Source organism: Leucoraja erinacea, chromosome 15, assembly GCF_028641065.1.
Source record: "Leucoraja erinacea ecotype New England chromosome 15, Leri_hhj_1, whole genome shotgun sequence".
Lineage (NCBI taxonomy): Eukaryota > Metazoa > Chordata > Chondrichthyes > Rajiformes > Rajidae > Leucoraja > Leucoraja erinaceus.
The window spans coordinates 11967433-11991259 of record NC_073391.1 but is presented as its reverse complement, the minus strand read 5'-3'; the positions used below and the strand labels follow the sequence as shown (position 1 = coordinate 11991259).

The 23827-nt window shown below is 40.6% G+C and overlaps 1 protein-coding gene across 5 annotated transcripts in view; it reads left to right on the top strand.

Annotated features, from left to right (window-relative positions):
- The window catches only part of mgmt (O-6-methylguanine-DNA methyltransferase), a 434918-nt gene that overhangs the window by 207543 nt on the left and 203548 nt on the right, over positions 1-23827 (top strand). For all 5 annotated transcript variants that reach the window (XM_055646685.1, XM_055646687.1, XM_055646684.1 and 2 more), the window contains one exon: positions 10638-10798. In XM_055646685.1, the coding sequence (XP_055502660.1) occupies positions 10638-10798 (161 nt within the window). The remainder of the gene's footprint in view (positions 1-10637; positions 10799-23827) is intronic.

Genomic DNA, 23827 nt, shown 5'->3' with positions numbered 1-23827 from the left:
GTGTTCGGCAGCATCTCTAGAGAAAAACGCAGAGACCACATTCAGTAAAGATAGCAATATTTTTACCATGAAAGGACATACGCAGAGCAGATAGATTTTTCCAACAGTCCAGTTATTTCTTTTCAACCATTTTATCCCATATTTTACTTAAGTGCACAAATTGGGAGCTAGTCCACGATCTTAATTACAGAAGTGCCATAGACATTAATCTAGATGCTTTACAGTAGTTCAGACGATTTACCAGTTGGGCGCGAGCTGTATAAGCCGTTAGTGCTGATTGTACAGATGCTGGAGTGTGTATCCATCTCCTCTGCAGCTGATGTCCTGTGACTGCTTTATGCACTTTCCATTGGATACCTTGAAGTAGAACGTCAGCTTTTGTTCCATAACTTTCATTTCTAAGACCATCATGGAGGGTAGGTGAAGAAAAGATGCTGTACAAAAAAATGGAAACATCACCAACTCCATGCCATCCCCCAACTCACTGAAATTACAAAACCTCAAACCCACCTGCAACTCAGCTGACATCAATGATAGTAGATCAGTACGTATTATTTCCTGATGTGAGTGGACAAATGGTGATGAGACACTCTCAGCAAATTCACACACTGTATTGGAAATCAATTTTAATTGCAACAAGGTTGTGTGTGCAAGCATTGCATTTGACAAGAAAGGTGGGTCGCTTGAATGTGGAAGTTTGTATGAGATCTTAAAGCTGAAGCATGCCGATCAAGGTGTGAAGAATTATTCTTTAGCAGACTGATGCTTTAAGGGCTTGTCCCACTTGGGTGTCATTTGGGCGTCATTTACGCAACATGATTTACGCATCATGACGCACAACGCATGGCGTGCATTATGTGCACGTGGTGCGTGATGGTGTAGGCAGTGACGCATGGTTATGGCGCCATGGGATTTTCGGATTCACATAATCCTTGCACGCCACCTGCGTGATGCGCAAATAACGCCCAAGTGGGACAGGACCTTTAGATTTAGTTTAGTTTAGAGATACAGCACGGAAACAGGACCTTCGGCCCACCAAGTCCGCACCGACCAGCGATCCCCGCACACTAACACGAGAGGCTCTGGTCAGTACAAAGGAGGCATACATCAGATCTGGGCAGTCAGGATGAAGCAAAGTCCTCTGCAAGTATAAGAAATGTAGGAGTAAACTTACCAAGACAACCAGGAGGGCAAACAGAGGCCATGAAATGGAGCTGGCAGGCAAAGTAAAGGAAAAACCAAAAGAGATTCTACAGGAATAAGATGAAAAAGGTGGCTAGAGAACCTCAAACAAGAGGACATGACTTCAGAATTAAGGGACAGAAGTTTAGGGGTAATATGAGGGGGAACTTCTTTACGCAGAGAGTGGTGGCGGTGTGGAATGAGCTCCCAGTGGAAGTGGTGGAGGCAGGTTCATTAGTATCATTTAAAAATAAATTGGATAGGCATATGGATGAGAAGGGAATGGAGGGTTATGGTACGAGTGCAGGCAGGTGGGACTAAGGGGAAAAAAATTGGTTCGGCATGGACTTGTAGGGCCGAGATGGCCTGTTTCCGTGCTGTAATTGTTATATGGTTATATGGTTATAGAAAGAATAGCCCCCCTTAAAGATCAGCATGGTCATCTTTATGTAGAACCGCAAGAGATGGGGGAGATATAAAATAAATATTTCTGAACAGTTTTTACCGAGGAGAAGATCGTGGAGGCTTAGGAATTGAGGCATAGAATGGCAGATGTCTTAGATCAGATACAAATCAGATACAGATGACCAAAAATTAGATCTTGGTGATTTTAAAGAGCATAAAGATGACTAAATCCCCAAGGTCCTCGGACCTTGTCGGAAGGTTGGGAGGAATTTGTGGAGGCCCTTGCAAAGATATTTGCTTCACCTTTAGCTGTTCTTGATGTTCCAGAAGACTGGACTATTGTGTTGTTGTGTTATTGAAGTAGGGCAACAAAAATAAGCCAGGGGAAACTACAGGCCAATGAACCAAACGTCACTGGTTGGAAAGTTGTTTGTTGGGCATTCTTAGGAACATGATCTATAAGCATATAGATTAGCATGGACTTATGAGGATAGTCGATGTGGCTTTGTGGAAGGAGTCAAAGTATAGTTTTAGTTTAGAGATACAGCACGGAAACAGACCTTTCAGCCCACCGGGTTGGTGCCGACCAGCGACCCCCACACAATAACACTCCTAAACCCACTAGGGACAATTTTTACATTTACCAAGCCAATTAACCTACAAATCTGTATGTCTTTGGAGTGTAGGAGGAAACCAAAGATCTCGGAGAAAACCCACGCAGATCACAGGGAGAAAGTACAACCTCCGTACAGACAAGCACCCGTAGTCAGGATCGAACCCGAGTCTCCGGCGCTGCATTTGCTGTAAGGCAGCAACTCTACCGCTGTGCCACTTGGAGGCTTGTGACCTGATTGGAGGCCTATGACCAGTAGAGTGCCTTGGAGTAGAGGCTGGGTCCCCTGCTGTGTGTCATCCATATTGTTAATATAGATAACAGTGTAGTTAACATGTTAATACATTTGCAGATGACAGCAAAATAGTTGGTGTTGTGGACAGCGAGGAAGTATGTCCACATTTTCAACAGGATCTAGAATAGTTGGGAAGATAGGCTAAGGAATGACAACTGGAGTTTTACTCTGTTAAGGGTAAGATGCTTATGCTTTGGTATGTCAAACCAAGGCAGAATTGCACAGTAAATGGTAGAGCCCTGGAGAGTGTTGCTGAACAGAGGGATCTGGACACTTAGGTGCACTTTACCTCATAGTGTGAGTCAGATAGGCAGTGTGGATAAAGAAGGCCTTTGGCACACTTGTCGTTCATTGGGAAGAGGTTTAGGTGCAAAAGTTGGGACATCATGATGCAACTGTGTGAGTTGATAGTGAGACCACACGGAGTACTATGTGCAACTCTGGTTGCCCAGCTATAGGAAGGATGTCTTTAAGCTGGCAAAGAGTGCAGAGAGGGTAAAGAAAATGCTGGAGAAACTTAGCGGGTGCAGCAGCATCTATGGAGCGAAGGAGCATCTCCTTCGCTCCATAGATGCTGCTGCACCCGCTGAGTTTCTCCAGCATTTTTGTGTACCTTCGATTTTCCAGCATTTGCAGTTCCTTCTTAAACGCATAGGAGGCTGAGGGGTGATATTATTGAAGTGTACACGTTCATGAGGGGCCTGGATAAACTGAACGCTCACAGTCCTATGTGTAGGAAGGAACTGCAGATGCTGGTTTACATCGAAGATAGACCAAAATGCTGCTTGACCACTCAGCGGATCAAGCAGCATCTCTGGAGAAATGGATTAGGTGACATTCCAGGTTGAAACCCTTCTCCAGACTGGATCACAGTCTTTTTCCAGGGTACAGGATTCTAAAAGGATCCTCTAGACATAGATTAAGGTGAGAGGGGAAGATTTTAAGATGGACCTCAGGGGCCATATTCATTTTCATTTAGAGGGTTGTCCATATCTGGAATGATCTGCAAGAGGAAGTTATAGAAGAGGTTGCAGTTACAACATTTTAACAGATATATGGATAGGAAGAATTTAAAGGTCCACGGGCCATGTGTTGGCTAATGGGACTAGTCTACTATACCGACTTAATCTGCATGGACAAAGTGGGCCGAAGGCCTGTTTCCGTGCAGTGTTGCGCTATGACTCTTTCTTCAAAAGAAATGCATGGCATAGTGGTATTTCTAGGAGGAAAGATTATGATTTACTTCTGGAGTCAGGCCACTTTCAGATATTAGGCAAATGCCTTACCTTTGCCTTTGTACATGCCTTTGTAAAGGTGACAGAACCAGCTTACCGGATATCTTTAATATTTGGGTTGTTTCAAGAGTTGACTGTGCCCTGTACATTATAGCAGTTCTCCTGAAGACAAGCCCACTAAACCGTATGCTGTTATTTGCCTTGGAAATTCAGGGTAAAGCCCCTGTCCCACTTACGTGTCCTTGGCACGCTAATCACATGACCTCATGGTCACTTTGAGGTGCGATGGTCCGGCGAAGGTCGCGCGCGACTTAATGCGTCCACACAGCCGTCTGTAGAGCGTGATGTCATTTGAAGATGGACACAAAATGCTGAAGTAACTCAGCGGGACCGGCAGCATCTCTGGAGCGAAGCAGTGGGTGATGTTTCGGGTCGATACCCTTCTTCAGTCTGAAAGAAGGGTCTTGACCCGAAACGTCATCCATTCCTTCTCTCCAGAGATGCTGCCGGTCCCGCTGAGTTACTTCAGCATTTTATGTCTATCTTCAATTTTCTTGGCCCCGCTCTGAGAGTAGGAGTGGGGGGCGGATCCGGACCGCAACGGCCGTGAGCCCCAGGCTGAGTTCGACAATCGTTTGCCTGCTTCTGCTGCTGTTAGAGGTGAGATGTTGCGTCGCGCCAGGGTCTTGGGCCTGTCCCACTTTGACCGTCAGTTACGCGACAGGCCGTTGGCGCGCGAAGATTTTGTTCGCTACAAAATTTTGGAGCGCCACGTGATACCGTGCACAACTCCATACCCCTCCGTGCTTCTCAGTGGGACCGACCCCGCGCGCCCACACGATGCCCGTGCGCCTCAACGCGACGACGAGGTTGCGTAATTTGCGTGCCAAGGACATGTAAGTGGGACAGGGCCTTTAGGTAGTAATCACTGCATCCAGCTTTATTATGCATGTCCCAGACAACCAGGAGGCGAAGGAAAAGTCTATCCCAGTCTAGATGGCAGTCTGCTATTAAGGATGAGCGTGCAATTATTTTGAGTACCCGCCCATTTTGTACCTATCTGGATTACTGAAAATAGGTAAAAATGGGTGGGGACTCAAAATAATTGCAGATAAAGTGATACTGCACGGAAACAATACTTTTGACCCCAAGAGTCTCAACTGACCATCAAGCACCATAGCTCCAAGTCTCAGCAAAGGTTGTTTCTGCTGTAAGGAATAGTTTTTATTGCATCTTAACATATGTTTAAACAAAGTATATTTAGTGTATTTTAAGTGCATGTTTACAACCTAACGGGCAAACCCATCAGTTATTAAACATTTCACAAGACAGATTTTTTCAGACATCCGTGATAATTGTTGAAGAAATACCAAAGTATTTGATGAAATGATGGAAATAATTAATACAGCTATAGTTGCTATAATTTATAACTTTATAAATAAATTGGACGTATATGTTCATTGGATTTCTGGCCTGCTTGTGATAATTTCCATCTAACGGGTGTGTGTGTGAGAGCATTGCATAAGGCTGTCATTAATTCAGTTGAGGTCATTGTTAATCAGCAGCTCTGCCAACAGAGAAAGTAACCAGGCAAAGAATTTGGATCAGAAGGGATAGAGTGAATTAAAACAGATCCCCAAACTGTACTGTAAGCTCTTATAACAAATGTAGTCCTTGCACTGAAATAATGTGGTTCTTGCATTCCTCTGAAACCTGAACCGTGGGGCAACGCTAATTTGAGATTATTAACATGAAAATTGTAAAGATAGTCTTAACAGAAAATATTATTTTAAATTGGCGATACAAATCACTGAGTATATTATAAGAAAAGTGTGGGGAACTCTGTCCAAATGCTTGGAACTTGTGCAAATGTGTTAAAATTGCTGTCAATTGAATGCTGTGTCATGGAGCTGGACACTGCTGCATTGTAATATGGTGAAGAGCTGATGGGCCACATGTGTCTTTACTAGCATGCCAGTTTCATGCACAAAATGGTACTTTGCCAAGATGGACATAGACTGTGAATAACAATCTAATTTGGCTCTGAATTTACTGTGTTCAGTGTGGACACATTAAAGGTGTAACATGAAAGCTACCTGCGAACTACCATGTATAATATTGTATCTTTAAGGCTACGTATGACTTGATATTCAAGCGCCTCCATCCTTGGAAGTCTATCATTCAAAACAATGGCTATTCCACTTCTGTGAAAAATCTTTCCCTGGATACAATTCCTGGGAAAGATTTTTGCCTGTGCGTGATATATGAGAGGATGTTTTAATAGTTGTAAAATATTTTAACTACAATGTGACCTACTTATAATTTAACGTGACATGTGATATACTGTTAGCTCATGGCAGAATATTTTATATTTTAATTTGTCCATTCCAGTGGGATTATGTGCAACTCCTTCCCCTCCTTATATGCGTGTGCATATGTATGCATATATTTTCAAGTGTTTCTTTTCAAAAGGCTTTCTAATAATGGTTCTCGCACAAATAGTGTTTCATTATAACATTCCTTCTTGAAAAGCACCTTCCCCCTCTCTGTTTATACAAGCTTTTTGTCGAGTTCCCAAAGGAAGTGTCATGGCAGGAGGAGATTTTTACTTCATACACATGCATAGGGCCCATTTGAGAATGTGTAATTTCTAAGCACAGCAGACAGGTAGCATTCAACCTGATCACAATGATAGGCACGTTACTGGTTATAAATGATTACGGGAGTGCATGTAGCAACTGTGAGATTATTATGTAAAATACACATTCTGTGATTATTTTTTTTTTAAACTAGTTATGGCAAGCAAACATTTGTAATCTTATTGACCGTTATAAATCCAGTACATGATTTGTCAGGCATTGTCCAAAATGTAACAGAACACATTTCATTCACAGTTCAAAAAATGATTGTATTACAAAGTTGACATCACACCGAATATCCTGGTTGACTGAGCACATTATTAAAAAAAACTTTGCTAATGCAGTCTGCTAGTTCTGTTAATACAGTTTTTTCCAGAACAAAATGATGCACAGAGTATTTGTATTATATGGTCTTGTTACAATTTGTTTACTACATGCTTCACTGTAAGTGTTGCTACCACGGTGGCTTAAGATATAAGGACAGAAATGAATGATTCCTGCTAGTCAATGAACTTTAACTGGAACTACACTTGAATGGCAATAATCTGCTCCTGTAATTGCTGTGGAAAAGGAAAATCCTCCAGAGATTTTACATCTAATCATTTATTTATAAATCTGTAGATAGCAGGCTGCAGAATTCGCAACAAGGGTCAACTTTCTGCTCAAAACCATTGTCTGCTGTTTACATTTCACAGCAGTTTTTACAGTAGTTGCAACCTACATGATCAGCTGGGTACTTTAATTCGCAGGCTTCTGTTCTGCACATCATTGCTTTGGACAGACCTACTTCATTAAGGATGCTTCAAGAGGCCATTCCCCTCAGCATTAGCTGAAATATGCATGTTTTTCCATCTCATTAATTCAGTCTACATACAATTAATTTCTGCCTATTAATAAACCCCTAGGTGTTAGTGACAGCTATCTAACCTGACCAAACCAAGTGAGGTCTGAGTTACATATGGTTGAATTTGAAGTTCCAAATAGGTGTTGAATTTCAAAACTGTCCTCAAAATGTTTCAGGAACTACATGATATTAGAATTAAAAGACAACAGCATTTTGATTTTGAGCTGTGGTTGAAAAAATAAGTTAGTGGTTTTAAATCATTTACTTTACATACAGAAACAGATGTTAGCAATCATAACTGAATTTTTTTAATCTCTGTGGGTAAACTGAGTGGGTCTTTGTTGAGGAATACATTTCAATACCATACTATCAAAAAGAAAACATGATTGAACTATTTTTGCACAAGTATATTGGTTGTTTATTTAATAGTTCTTTATAGTGCATTGACATCTAGTCAGTATGCTAATGTCAATATATATTTAGCTTACCAAAATTGCAGTTGTTAAATGAACCTATTAACATAATGCAGCTGTGATACCAAAAAAAATGGCTGTGACAAGATACCACAAGGAAGTTCTACATCATTGTAGCAGTGACAAACAGATTCATTCAAAAATGTGAAATGGTGGTGACTATTAGTGTTATATGCAGATAACATGAAATATCAGTCATGGATGGTTACTGATAAATATGTATTATTTATAAAACAGTATAAACCAATTTATATAAAAAAGGAGCACTTAAAGAGTTGAGATTATTTATTAATGAGGTAAGGCACAAGTTAATGGAACCGCAACGCAATTCACCTATGCTTAGCATGTGGTCAGTAGACTAATAATGTATGTATTTAGTGGAAGTACATCCTATGATTACAAGCTTACTGTTATTAATAACATATTTTGAATTCAGGATCAAACAGAGTTCTGTTTGCTGGGCTATTCACCCTGTCAGTGATGGAACACTGGTGAACATGGGTGACCACCAATGTAGGCCACTGCCGCATCACAGCATTGGGTAATTGAAACTCGTCCACACACAATTCTCAAATAATGACCCTAAAATTTGAGAAGCAGGATAAAATTCACTCCCACGTGAAAAAGAAAATAAATAAACAGAATTTTTGTTTTCAAATCGCAAGCACAGACTTGTGTTACAAAAAAATTGGCATACGTACTTTGGACGCAATTCCTCTCTCCTCCCAAAAGGTAGCGGGAATGCGGGAGAGGAGGGGTCACTTGTTCGTGACTGCCTGTGTTCCTCATTATAGGTTCATCAATTTCCACTCCCATTTCTAATACCAATGTTATAAATAGAAAACTTTCATTTTTATTTCATTTGACATTGTTTTACTGTTTACATCAGACCACAGTTAGCATGATTCCACAATGGTAATAATGAGCAGCGCAGAGGCAATTCAAATATTGTGATGTGATCGACGAGACTGTAATTGCTCTATGTACATATTTGTGTTATGTGGCCTGGAATTAAGAGTTCGACTAAACTCTTGTTGATCTATAAAGACTCTGTTCCACTTAGGAGACCTAAGCAGCAACCTCTGGTGACCTTGCCCGCCATCCAAGGTTTCCAAGAGGTCACTGGAGGTTTTGGTCACTCTCCCTAATGGTCGAAAGTGGTTTCCGCGTGGTCGAGGCTTCATCTAGGTTGCTGCTATTTTTTCATCATGTTTAAAACCGGCCTCGGCTAAAAATAGGTTGCCGATTTAATAATCGATAATTTTTTAGTCGCAGGTCTAGTCGAAGCCGGTTTTCTTCATAGTCGAGGAAGGTTTTCAACATGAAGGTTGCAGGTCACGTCGACCTTGATTTTTTTTTTGGATGGCGGGGATGGTTACCAGAGGTTGTTGTTTAGGTCTCCTTAGTGGGACAGGGGCTTAACCGAGCAATTATTCTGATTCACCAAAATGTGTCATTGTGGAAAAATAGTTTTTATTTTGTAACTTCGGGAACTATGATTGGTGAGCAACCAGGTAACGCTGCAACAATAGGCTTTTTTGTTGCCTTGTGCTGCCTGAGATTTATTAAGTTAATCAATGACATGACACAGCTTGATACAAAGCCCTGTTTACATGGAGCTTTTTAATTCTAATTTGATCTAAATCAACCCTTAATTCCAATTTAAATGTACAATGTAAATGGTGCTTAATTCTGATTAAATCCGAGTTAAAAACATACTATTTCCTGAGGTGGGTTTAATGTAATTCTATCTAAATTCATTTTGTTGTTCACCCATGCAGATGGCTGTAAGTGAAGTGAACTCAGAATCTGCATGGTGTCCCATGGTGTCATGTGATGTGACATAAAGACTGAGCACTGTGCACTGAATTGTGCACTACTTCATGCAATGCGTCCATTTAATACAAATTGAAAACTTCTTTGTGCAAATGATAGTTAAGCTGCCATGTAAATGGAACAAATAGTAAAAGTGGTCTGCATTAATTCTAAGCACACCGACACAAATTAGCTTGACCTCTGCCTTTATATAGGACTTATCATAAGTACACGGAGGATGACATCAACTCCAACAGTTATGATCATGCACAGATTTTTTTTTTTTTAATCTTAGTGTTTTTAATCCATCTTTTATCAGCAATGAGTGAAATAAAGCCACCACCAAATAGCAGTTACTGAGTTCAAACATAGGTTTGGCCTACATTAATTGCGGGAAATGCATTTACTGTTATTCTATTTATTTTATCATAAACAATCATTAAATTGTCAATATATTGAAAACTTTTACAAGAATCCCTATAGTTGGTGACTATTGTCATCTACAAAAAATGACAATTTGTTGTTTAAAGCTGGTTAAGCCTTTTCACATATTTGCATTACAATTATGAATTTGTCACAAAACAATCAGCCGTTTGCCAATATTTAGGACTACATGCAGAAATATTCACAACATGTTAATATTATTCATTCCAGGCTTAATTCGGAAGGCATGCCTGGAAGTAGATATATGTGGATGATTTATTATGGTTTCAAGGAGCGACGTCTATAAGTAATTATCTTTTACTGAACAACGAACTTGACATGTTGAATGCAACCAGTGTTGCCATGGTATAGAAAATAAACTTTCATATTAATCAGCAGTCAAGTATTGTAACTTGGTCTTCATAAATTATGAATTGTGTTCAAATCTCTCAGGGTTCATTGATAGAAAAAAATTAAGAGAAAATATAAGACAGCAAGTATTTGAATACATTTTCACTAGAATGCCCGGTATGCTGTAATTGTTTTTTTAATCATTAGGGAACTCTATTATTCATCTGCAATTTTGAAGACGACTCTTCAGATTTGGTTGTCAAATTGAAAAGTTGTGAAAGATTATTTCCATGCAGTTGAAACCATTTTGAAGTTCACAAAGACCAAACTTGCTGAACAAATGTTGTGACTTAATTCTGCAGGACAAGAGTGGCCTCATTTAGTTGCGAGCTGTGTCAATGCCAAGAGGAAATGACCGCACCAGTGAAACACTGCATGACCTGGCTTCGGGCCTACTTCTGTGAACCTCGGACAACGGGAAAACTTCCTCTCCCCGCCTTTCATCATCCCATTTTTCAGCAAGGTCTGTTGCCCGCTAGTTTTGTTTGTGTAGCGATATTTTGATTTTGTATTATTTTTGACATGCATTACATCCCTGCACTATTGACTGCAGCATAATGAAGCATTTTATCCTGTGTGAATTTGAGACATGGCACATAACATCAGCTATTCAGGAACGATAAGGTCTCTAACTGTTCCAAATGTTTCTGTTAGTTTTGGCATGCGTTGCATATATTTTGGCATCAGAGCTGAAAATGATGCAGTTCTACTCCTGACTTATGCAGCCAGAGAGGTCTGAATGTAAGCACATCTGAATAGCTGTAGAGTTTTCAATGAGCTTATTGTTGACCTGTATTGTCCTATTGCCAATATCTGAGAGGTTCTTAAAGGGGAAATACATCTTGCTAACTTGTCATGCAATCATGAATTGAATGAATAATGTAAAAATAATATTAATGTAAGAGAAATGCTTTGGTAATACTTTCTTAATTGTTCCTCATTACTAAGTTTCATTTCACGATTGCTCATTAGAGATGACCCAATAGCATATACTTTTAATCTGCATTCCTTGTTCATATGAAATGGCATAGCTGTGCTCCAGTGACTTCATCCATTCGTAATGTTGTTCACAACGTACTGATCATATTATTTACATCAGTGGAATGTAAATGGTTTTGTTTGATTATGAGATTAAGAGAAAGGTTCCCACAGTGTGCTGTCTTTCCAAATACTTTGTGAATTTTCTTTGATATTTCCATGGTTGACACACCTCTTGACTCATCCTCATTGAATATCCGACAACGGATCCTTACTTAATTTCACCCTTCCATATCAGCAATGGTTTATCTACCACTCCATACCTTCATCAACAAACTGGTTCCACCAAGATGCAGTACAGAATGCCACAGGAGATCCAACTGTACAACTCCTCCCACTTGTGTCATGGGGAAAACTGACTCCCCACCCCCTCCTATGCCCTCCCCTAATCTTTGAATATCCCCAATCCTTTCCACTCGTCACCTGAATTTCATGTTGCTTGTATCTTGTGTTTTATGACTGTTGGCAGATCAATCTCCCTCCTAGAATACATAAAGTTATATCGTACCGTATAGCATCACCATGATCTAAGGAGTAGGTTAAGAAGCTGTTCTTGGCTCTCTCTGACATGTTTTTGATTGAATTATGTGTGGATGTGGAGCCAATGTACCCGTGAGTGGTTGATGCTGGACTCTACCGCTCTATCCACTCTCTCCACCCTTCAACCATACTTGCCTCTACTGCATGTTTACCCCATCTCATCAAATGGCTGACAAATGGCCGATGAAAAGGAGGCCCCATTTTGAATTCATTTTCCATCTCCTTACATGTTTCAACACCTGTTCCATTCTCTGGTGCGTTGAACTTGGCTGTCCTCAATCATTTTGCCAATTTCCGTTAAGTTAAGTGATATTTAGACCCCATATCTCGTTTGTTAGAAAGCTCATTGGTTCAACGGTACTTGTGACAATATACCGAGGTACAGTAAAAATTCATTTTTGCATGCAGTTCAGCACATCTTAGAAATAGTACACTGAAACAGTGTATAAGAGTCGCCCAGGTTGGCACCATTTTAAAATCCCATTTGTTGTAAGTGCAGAGATTCTTAACCTGACCATGAAGGCCCATAGTCCTGCTGGCATTGCAGGGTCGTCCTGGTCAAGTGTAGTCATTGGTGTCCTCTACTGCTGCCCCACTATCCGTGCAGCTGCAGGTCGCATCCAGTCCAGGCGCTCGGCCTCTTTGTGCTTACGATTTTCCACTTCCGCAAGGTTGTTCACACATTTGCCCTTCTACTGCTGAAATTACTTTCCATGCTTTAGTTACACCCAAAAGCAAATGTTTGGAAATTGGTCCTGTGCCCCTCCCATCCTCTGCTTCTGCCACCTTCAGCCAATCTGAGATAGCGCATTTCATATTCTACCACAGCCAGAACTCTACTTGCCCCTCTCTCCTGTTCTCACCGACTTCCAATCCACAAATGTTTAAGAAAGAACTGTAGATGCTAGAAAAATCGAAAGTAGACAAAAAGCTGGAGAAACTCAGCGGGTGAGGCAGCATCTATGGAGCGAAGGAATGGGTGATGTTTCAGGTCGAGACCCTGAAGAAGGGTCCCAACCCGAAACGTCACCTATTGCCTCACCCACTGAGTTTCTCCAGCTTTTTGTCTACCTTCCAATCCTCAAATGCGCTGTCTAAAAATATGGTGTTCGACATCTGCACAGCACCTCTCCTACTTTTCTCTCGAACCACTCAGAGCCCGATAACTCACCAGAGAAAGTTTAAATTCATTTAATAGGGGTACTACCACCAATTAGTGTTTCATAAGATCTCAACACGTAATGACAAAGTGTGACTTTAAGGTGAATTGAACAAACTCTGATTTCCACATCTCATACCCTCCCCTGCCTAATTGTATCTACACTCACAATGAATAACCTCATTCTACTTAATTCCTCGTTAATTAGATGGCATTGCTATGGAAACCAAATGAGGCTGCGCTACATTTGCCTCTTTCTCCAATGCACGGATGACTCCAATGGTGATGCTTCCTGCTCTCACCCAGAACTGAGAGATTTATTCAATCCAGTATCTAATGGATTTATAACTTTTGTAGCCAATATCTATCCTTCATGCATCTTTGCACAGTACATCTTCAGTTCTTCCCTTCCTCAGCTTCTTTATCTCCTTTTCTGGAGATATCTAGGCACTAATATTCAACCCTTCATAGCTGCTGTGACTTGTAACAACAATTTCATTCTCTTAGTTTACCTTTTTGCATCTTTTGTTATGATTTCATCTTCCATTTCCCCCTGTTCTGACGGGCCATTCTTTGTCTTCAAATCAACAACGTCTCCCCAATGATAACAGGGCTTCAACCATATTCATTCCATTTCTCATGACTGCTCTATCTCTTTCTCCACCTTCCACCAAAATTCTTTACCCCTCACACGCATGTTTTGGCATTACAAAGAGATTGCTCTTTCCATAACCAAGTTAGCTTATTCATCACTGCCAGCACCCCTCCTTTCTCATAGCATCTGGAACTCTAGAGGTTGAGGGCCGACCTGGTAGAAGCATATAAAATTATGAGAGGGATAGATAGGGTAGATAGGCAGAACCTTTTTCCCAGGATGGAAATATAAAATACTGAAAGGTCTTCAAATACATCAAGTCCGAAGAAGGGTCTCGACCCGAAACGTCCCCTATTTTCTTTGCTCCATAGATGCTGCCTCACCCACTGAGTTTCTCCAGTATTTTTGTCTAAATACTAAAAGGAATAGCTTGAAGGTGAGATGGCAAAATGTAAATGAGATGTGCTGGGCAAGTTCTTTACACAGGAAGTGGTGCGGGCTAGAAATGTGCTGCCGGGGCTGGCTGTGGACCCAGCTAGCTCAATGGCATTTACGAGACCTTTAGATAGGCTCATGGATATGAAAGGGAATGGCGGGATATGGATAATGTGCAGGCAGATAAGAGTTGGCCTTGGCATCAAGTTTGGCACAGACATTGCTTCAGGAAAAACAACATCTGCCCTAACCTCCAGACCTTCCCTGTAGCCCTTTCCATACCTCCCTGCTTCATCTGCATCATAGAACCTGTTCATCACCAACTTAAAAAATATATTTTGAAATTATATTTTAATCCTTCTTGGAGTGAAGTTAGGAGATTCCTGTTATTTTGTCATTCATTTCATTGCTGTGGGACCTTCCTGTGTCTGTTTATTAGCTGTTGTGGTTCCCATATATAACCTCTACTTCAGAAGATTTTCATGGGCTGTAACTTACTTTGGAAGCTACTATGCTTGTAAAAAGGTACTAGACAAATGAAAATTATTTCTGCGTCACCAGAAGATTAAACCAATTTATAATAACCTTTCTTTGACAAATGATATGCAGCAACAATTAGTATTACCAAAATGTTCTGTTCAACCATACTGATTAAGTCAAGAGCATTATTCAAAACCACATTACAAATGTGAATAATGAGGAAGTCCTTTTGAGAACTTGTTAGCTGTTTATATGAATAATGATTGTTTTTGATTCCTTGTATAAATTAAAGAAATCAGTTGGACCACTGTGCCCAATTAGAATCTGTTAAAACATGTAAATACAGCTCTTCATTTCTTCCTTGGTTGCCTGTCCTTATATACTAACCGATTGTTCGCGCAGGAGATCGGCAAGTGAAGTCACGCCAATTTTGCTTTCAAAGTTGTCACAGAGAAAGTTGAAAAGTTCAAGCTTTTGCCTTTTTTTTTAGCTTTTCTATGAACCTGCACATTCAAATTATCCTAACTGGTTCTAATTATGGGTGTTATTACGCAGTGATTATCTCCCTACGTGGAGAAGCGCAGGAAGGGGAAATGAGTTGCAAACAGCCAGTCCTGGTAAGCTTTAGTGTCAGTCAGAAAGTTGTTCAAAGGTGCGGACGCAGGTGACTGGAAAGAGCTGAAGGCTGCTGCCCTGTGTAGCCTCTTGAGTTGACAGTAATGAGTTTGAGTCTGATGGGCCTGTCCCACTTACGCGACTTTTTCGGCGACTACCGGCACCCGTCATAGGTCGTTGCAGGTTGGCGAAAATTTTCAACAACCTGATTCATGACCTCTGCCGAGTTTGCCCTTGATTCATACTCGCAGCATGGTCGTCACGAGGTCGTAGGAGGTTGTAGGTAGGTCACAGCAGGTCGTGAAGCTAGTCGTAGGTACTTGTGGCATCAAGTAGGTCGGGGCGTTTTTTCCAGCGTGATGAAAAGTCCACGAGTTAAAAAGGTTGTGAATTAGGTTGTGAAAGTGGGACGGGCCCTTAACTCAGCGGGTCAGACGGCATCTCTGGAGAAAAGGAATAGCTGACATTTTGGGCTGAGACCCTTCTTCAGACTGTGACAGGGGAGAGGGGAACTTTACCCATCTGCCGACTCTGCCGACCTCTGCCTCTCCACCGCCCCCCAGCAAGCCGGGGCCATCACCTCACCTGAGTTCCAGGCTCAGCTCTGTAAGTTTTGTAAGCTGTACTTCCCTCTGGGTGGGTGAGGTCTGATATCACTGGCATTAGCTCGTGAGTGGCTCCCTGTACCCCAAATTCCCTGACAGTCTTGGGGAGTCTATAGATCTGATGTTGGAGCTCCGGTGGCTATAGCAACTGAAGTTGTATTTAATTGTTCTCGTACCTCTGATACGGCACCAGGGAATCCTAGGTGTTCTCTTCCATAAAACATACCGTAGCAAGTTAATTTGCAGTTGGAGGAAATAATTAAGAACACAAATGGAATGAAAGGCTTTATTGATGAGGGAGTTAAGGGAAGTGTGCAGAATGCTCATGAGACCACACCTGGACTGCTGCATATTTTTGGGGGGATGTTTCTCCCAGTGGGGGGGAATCGAGAACTAGGGGAAATTGTTTCTGAGTTAGTGGTTGCACTTTAACGATGCAGAACCAGGAATGCCATCTCTTGGAGTATCATGAATCTCTAAGAGGTGGAAAGGCTGAGTCATTGAATATTTTAAAGCCCAATGTAGACAGATGTTTGGACTTTTGGGAAACTGAGTGTTATGGGGAACAGGAGTGGAAACAAAATTCTCATCATCCACAATCTTATTGAATGATGAAGCTAGCTTGAAAATTGCACCAATTCAGGTGTTTCTAGCTGACACAATTTAAAACTCAAAAGCGATTTAAAACCTTCAAAGTTGAGCAAAATAACATATTTTTAAAGAAGCAAATATAGCTTCCCCGTTTGCACTAGATTATAATTGACAGGATGTTGGGTTCTGCACCGTTTCCAACTTGGCACGGGATTGGAGGGGGCTGGAGATTCTCAACAAGACTGGACATCACTACAGGATGCCAAGTGGAGTCAAACAGTGCAGCAAATTGAGTGAATCAGCCTCCAAATGTGCCAGTAAGTCCTCAACATCCACATTGGAGACCTCAAGCACTGCATTCCGTCACAATGGTTTCAACTTTGTCATTTTCAACCAAAGCTGCAGGCAAGAATCAACAAAATACGGCCCAATACTTTGCTGCAAAAGTCCGAGCTTCAAGAGTGAAGACTTTCATAACCGTCACAAAATTTGCAGCGAGCGAACCCAGAAAAAGCGTTTTGAGGCATTCGGGTGGTTTTTCTTTTCATGTTGGTGACTGTTAATTACTTCCATTTTGATTCATTGTTTCTTTGGAACTTGATGATTGGTAGTTCTCATTCCTGCACACGGTTTGATTGATATTCTCTGGAGCAGCTCTGCCGTGATTTGTTGTTGTTTTCTGAAGAAGAGATTTGAGCCAATTGAGTCCACATCTGACAAGTCAATTTGTAAGTGTCAGGGACAAAAGTATGTGCTGGCAGAATGTCCACGGTTATGTCTTTATGTTCCTGTTTAAAATTGATTAAGCAAACATTTCCTGGTTAAGACCACTGGACTAAAACCATGGATTGGGATATATAAGACTCTGGTCTGCATAAGACAGGAGCACAGAAATGAGAGTTTAGTTTATCATCAATGTTTAATAACCATAAATTTACATTAGCAGATATTAACAAAAATTCACCACATATGTTTTTTCTATTTTTTAGTATACCTATAGTGTGCGATAATATATTGTATTGTTGAAGACTGTGTTGTATTGTATAAAATATATTTTTTAAGCCGTACAGGTATGTAGGTTCATTGGCTTGGTAAATGTAAAAATTGTCCCTAGTGGGTGTAGGATAGTGTTAATATGCGGGGATCGTTGGTTGGAGCGGACCCAGTGGGCCAAAGGACCTGTTTCCGCACTGTGTCTCTAACCTAATTAACACAGTGAATTATCTCAAATACAAATATTAGTGTTCCTTTAGATGGCACTGTTAGTGTACCATCAAATGATCCATCACCTTACATAACACGCTCTTGAGAATTTCTTATGATTATTATAAATATGATATGGATTTCTGACTTTATTTGGCACAAAACAGTGGAAAACTGAAAAAAAAAATGTATTTATTTGCCATACTTCCCTCTTATAGTTTCTTGAACAATAATTTATATTTTTGATTGTATCCGAACTCAGATGGCACAAAGGTCTTGGACAGCTTTAGTGAAACTATGAAGCAAATCAAGCTTCATTTTTGGATTGAGTGTTGACTAAAGATGAGCAATATTCTCAAGGCCTGGTCACTGTCTCCAGATTCAGGGACAGTTTCTTCTCAGCTGTTATCAGGCAACTGAATCATCCTACCACATCCAGAGAGCAGTGCTGAACTACTGTCTACCTCATTGGAGATCCTTGGACTATCCTTGTTTTTGACTTTGCTGGTTTTACCTTGCACTAAACGTTAGTCCCTTCTCATGGATCTATATCTTGTAAATGGCTCGATTGTAATCATGTCTTGTCTTTACACTGACTGGATAGCATGCAATAAAAGCTTTTCACTCTACCTTGATACATGTAAACTAAACTGAAAATGAAACTGAAATTGTCACAGATTATCCAGCTTGCACAGATAAACTAACACCAGTTGAGAGTTGTTCGCAATATGTTCCGAAGCTTCAGATATTGTTCATCATTTCAAATTAGTTATTTGTCTACATTTGTTTCCAGAGACTTTTGAAATAGTGAACATTAAGGAAGAAATATTGACATGTTAATAGAACTATGAGACTGTCAAAACTCGTCCAAATGCCCCCAATATCAGATTTCCTCTTGAAAGAGTGGCTGATTCAAACTGCTTGGATGCTTCTCATCTGGCACCACCACATTTTGATCCTTGTGGTGGTCTCTGATCACTGTATCCCAAGACCCACAACAGGTTTCACTAAACCCTCTTACACAGACCTGTATTCTGCTTCTTTAGGAGCTGTCCCTCTCTGTTGAATAGCTGTCCCGTTCCTGATGGTCTAGTTTCCTCTTCTTCGATCTTCCTGCATCCATTAGACTAGCTTTCCCAGGCTCTTCACCATCCTGCTGACGACAGTTCTCCTATTTCAGCGGATTCTCATCCTTCAGCTGATGGATAGCCTGTGCTGGAACCCCCACCATTTCTCAGATGGAATGCAATGCCTCATCTTTGGCCACGTTTCGCATAATGCGATAAATCTTCACAGACTGCCATGAAAGAGCTATCTGTCCTCTCATTAGCATGATTTTCAGTCAACTTCTGCGATACTAGTTTTTTTTACATTAACCAGGAAGATATCAGGCAAACTCCAGCTGCTGTAGCCATAAGATGTATCTTCCCTAAAAATATTCCCTCCCATCTGTGATGAAGCAATGTTTAAGAAGGAACTGCAGATGCTGGAAAATCGAAGGTAGTCAAAAGTGCTGGAGAAACTCAGCGGGTGTGGCAGCATATACGGAGCGAGGGAAATAGGCAACGTTTCGGGCCGAAACCCTTCTTCAGGGGTAATGCTCATTTACGGAAACCGAATTCAAGGTGCAAGAATTTGCAATGGCTTAGCATTGATCGATCAATGCTTGGGATTTAGGCTCGAACAACATTGGAGATTTTTAACCCATAAGGGAGGAAAATAAATAAAATTGAGCTATTTGAGGTTTTTGGATGGAGGGTTAGAGTTACAGGACTGGACAACCAAATAAGAAGCGGAATTCAAAAAATAAACAGCTGGAAGAGCTCAACAGGTCAAACAGCACCTGTGGCTGAGGCAAGGGATGGTTGATATTTTGGGACGCTGTATCAGGACTGTTCAACATCCAAAGCTATGAAGTCGCATGACAAATTTTCTGAAACAACTTGTATGAGCAAGTGTGCCATTCAAAGCAGAACAGTCCACACTGTAAATAATCCAAAAACATGATCCAAAGCAGTGGAAAACATCAATTTAATCTCTGCATCTCCAGTGTATTTAATCTTCTTCTTCACAAAACTGCTCAACATTTTTGGATTTCCAACATTTATATTGGACAGATTATTTGACAACCAACTGGTCCATCATTAGAAATCTACGACTTAATTGAATAATTTTCAATAAATCCTCGACTGACAATTGATCATTTCCAGCATTGCAGAATTTCTATTTTAACAAATTGCACAATTAGCAAATCATTACATTGCAGCAAAGATTAATGATCACAGGACTGCCAAGGATCACAGTATTCACACCAGGGTAATAAACACAGTAATGGAAATAACAGCAATAAGAGGCAACAGGAAACAATATGCTTGTAGGAAAGAAGTAACATACTAGGAGAGGCTCATGTGGTGCAAAGGCTACTGGATACAGATAGCTAATCATTGCGTTGTCAATTCCTTTTAATCTTAGCAAAAATCTTATTTGTAGGTTAACTGATCACTGTACATTGCCCCACATATGCCAATGAGTGGTAAACCATGGGAGGTATTAAGAGTCAAGGGAATTTAATTGCTATATGCACTGGGAACTGAACAATGCCATTCTTCCTTGCTGCCAATTTACAGGCCTATTAATGCAATAACACGACAATAGATATACAATAATCTATAGCACAATAAATCAATAATCAATAATACTCGGTAACCAGACCATAATAGTGCAAAAAAACAAATTACACGGTGTAACCAAAATAAAGTCCATTGTAGGTCATAGTTGATGAGGTTGGGTTGTGCAGTGTTCTTCAAGAGTCTGAGAAGAAGCTGGCCTTGAAATTGGAGGTAACAGTCCTTAGGCTTCTGTGCCTTCTTCCCGATGGTAGCAGCAAGATGGGAACATTGCTAGGGTAGTGTGGGTCATTGATGATATGAGCTCTCATTTTTAAGGTGGTGCTTGCTGTGCATCCCTTTAATGGATTTGGGTTTTTTCTGCTTGTGTTCGTGCATTAATGCCTTGCATGTTGCAGTCTTTTAGAAAATTTCTGTAATTTATATATATATATTTTGTATAATTTGTGCATTCGCCTGAGTCCATGTGCCTGTGAAACTGCTGCAAGTAAGATTTTCATTGTACCCGTACTTCACCATACTTGTGCATATGACAACAAACTTGATTTGACTTGGGATTGTAGAGAAAATAAAATGGGATTAGTGTAAATGGGCACCTGATGGTCAGTGGGAAGGCTTGGTGGGCCAAAGGGCATGTTTCTGTGGTAAAACTCTGTGACTCCAAAAAAAGGTGCCATTGTGCTTCTGGATTAATTCTATAGGCCACTGATTTAGTGAGACAAAATATGTTTAGTGGAATTTCTATTCTCAATACGTTTCTACTTTGGTGAGGAAACAAGCATTGCTAGAGATTATTCTGAAGGAATGAGTGCATCAAGAAAAACACATATAATTTTGGAGGTACATTGAAGTAACAGTATCATAGTTTTGTATTACTTAGATTAACAAAGGGGAGAAAAAAAAAGATACTGCAAAATGTGCTGTATGGTAGACACCAAGTTGGTAATATGAATGATAACCTGGCTAATTGTATAAGGATCTCTGGGGGAATTTTGCAAAAGATTAGATAAAAATTAATAAGAAGGTTGACATCATATGAAATCAAAATGGGTTCTGTATGTAGGTAAATAACAAGCTGGTAGAACAAGAAAGGGTAAGGTGGATAAGGGTTCAAGAAAGAAAGCTAAGCATGGAGTCAATAGCAATGAAACACACACCTCTCATCTTTAACAAGGAATTAAATGCTGCTGAAGTCAAAGTAAAATAGGTGGTAATTAAAATAATTGTATACTGCCATTTAGTTTATTTTTTAGATTAGAGATACAGTGCGGAAACAGGCCCTTTAGCCCACCGAGTCCACACCGACCAGTGATTCACACAGAGTAATACCATCCTACACACACTAGGGACAATTTTTCATTTATACCAAACCAATTAACCTACAAACCTGTACGTCTTTGGAGTGTGGGAGGAAACCGAAGATCTCGGAGAAAACCCACGGGGAGAACGTACAAACTCCGTATAGACAGCACCCGTAGTCAGGATCGAACCCGGGTCTCCGGCGCTGTAAGGCAGCTACTCTACCGCTGCGCCACTGTGCCATCCTTAATATAGGATTTGATAAAGGATACAAACAAATAAGACTGTTGTGTTTTAGATAAGTACCAGATCGAGATGGATTCATCCCAACATTATGAAGAAATGAAGGTTCGAAGGTGCAGAGGCAAAAGAAAGCAATGCAGATTAGTAAAGGAAATTTGTGCTTAACTGACTAGAGTCAGTAACAGAGAGGAGTGTTGCCACTGTATGGTGTTTTATACATCTATATATATATGGAGTTTGGAAAAAGGCAGCATAAGAAAGACGTCAACAAAATTGAATCCCATTGAGTGAAATGAGTCACAGAGGCATGGATAGCAAGTCAGCTTCAGGACAAGAATTAGGAAAAATTCATGGCAGATGATTATGGTTTTTTGGGCTTCAAGAGGGGATGCAGTGTTATTCCACAAGGTTTGTTTTTTTCGAACATAAATTATCAAGACATCAATGCACAGGACACTGTTTCAAAAGTTGCAGATGATTAAAAAACTGAAGTTTGTTAAAGATGACAGAGTTACTCTGACTCTCCATCCTTAAGGTCCTGTCCCACTTACGTGATTTTTTTCAGTGACTTGCCGGCACCCGTCATAGTCGCAGCGGGTCGCCGAAAATTTACGACTCTTGGGGCGACTACTTATGACCATGTTATGAGGTAACGCCTGTTTGGCCGTTAGTAGTCGCCCAAAGAGTCGTACCTTTTTCTGGTCACTGCTGGATTTTCAACGTTTTGAAATTTTTCGCCGACCTGCTGCGACTATGATGGGTGCCGGCAAGTAGCCGAAAAAATCCCGTAAGTGGGACAGGCCTTTTACTTCTATACTCGTGTTATTTCTTTCCCCAATCTTGTTGGAGTTTATTTGTTTTCTTACACTTCAGTTTTAGGTTTGACTTGAATCCATGTTGATATCTTCAGCATTAGCATACACTCATTTATTGGGCTAATGCACTAATTTCTAATTATTGTAACAATAAGTATGACTCTCACAGAAAATACATGGGTTTTCTACAAATTTTAATATTGCACAGTCAAAACTCCTACAGCATTGCTCGCCATGAAGTCTAAATTAGGATGACAGGAAGTAAGTGTGCCAGATGCAAAACATTAATATTTTATAGGCGGTATTCAATTTAATGTAGCATTGCATGTGTCAAGTCAGAGAATATGATTATTTTCTAAATCTGCTGTTTTTTCTTACTGCGTCTCTTGGTCCTTTCTCATTCACACTTGTCTTTTTTTCTGCTTCACATGGTATAATTCATTTTGTTTCTTTGTCATGTTCTTCTCTTTGACTGACATCTTTTCTCCTTTTCCCAGAGCAGTGGAATGTTTGTAAGGAGTGAGTAGAGAGCAGGTGACAGGGAGCAGTTGGAACCCTCCGCCCGAGCTGCAGTCTCGCCACAGTGCGCTGAGTAATGTTTATTCTCACTACTCATGTTAACTCCAAACTCATTACTCTCATTCTCACACCTACTCTGTAACCAGCCCCTTCCTCCCTTTCCCTTTCAGGTACCACCTACCTAACCTTTCATTTGCCTTCCCTTTAGAGTCATAAATCATACAGCAAGGAAAAAGGCCATTCGGCCAGTGGGCACTCATGCATATTAATCCCTTCCTAATGCGTGTCCCATAACCTTCTATGCCTAGACAATTCATGAACACTGCTTAAATGCTGTTAGTGAGTCTGTTTCCACCACTCTCTCAGACAATATTCCAGATGCTCACCAGCCATGGGGTATAAAAGGAACCCCTCAGATCCCGTCTTGTGCAGAGGTAAATAAATAAGTGATGGGTCTTTGTCCCAAACATTATGGAGGGCACTGTATGTCCTCACAATGTTATCTGCCCAAGCAAGTTGTCACCTTCAAGGATCTTTGGACTTGTACACCAAGGTCCCTCAGTTTGTCAATATTCACCAGGACCATTCTGTATTTATTGGTACCTGTACTCCCAAATTGAATGGCCTCATATTTATCTGGATTAAACTCCATCTGCTTTTTCTCAGACTATTTCATCAACAAATCATTATCATTCTGTAGCCTCAGATTACTTTACACTCTATCAATA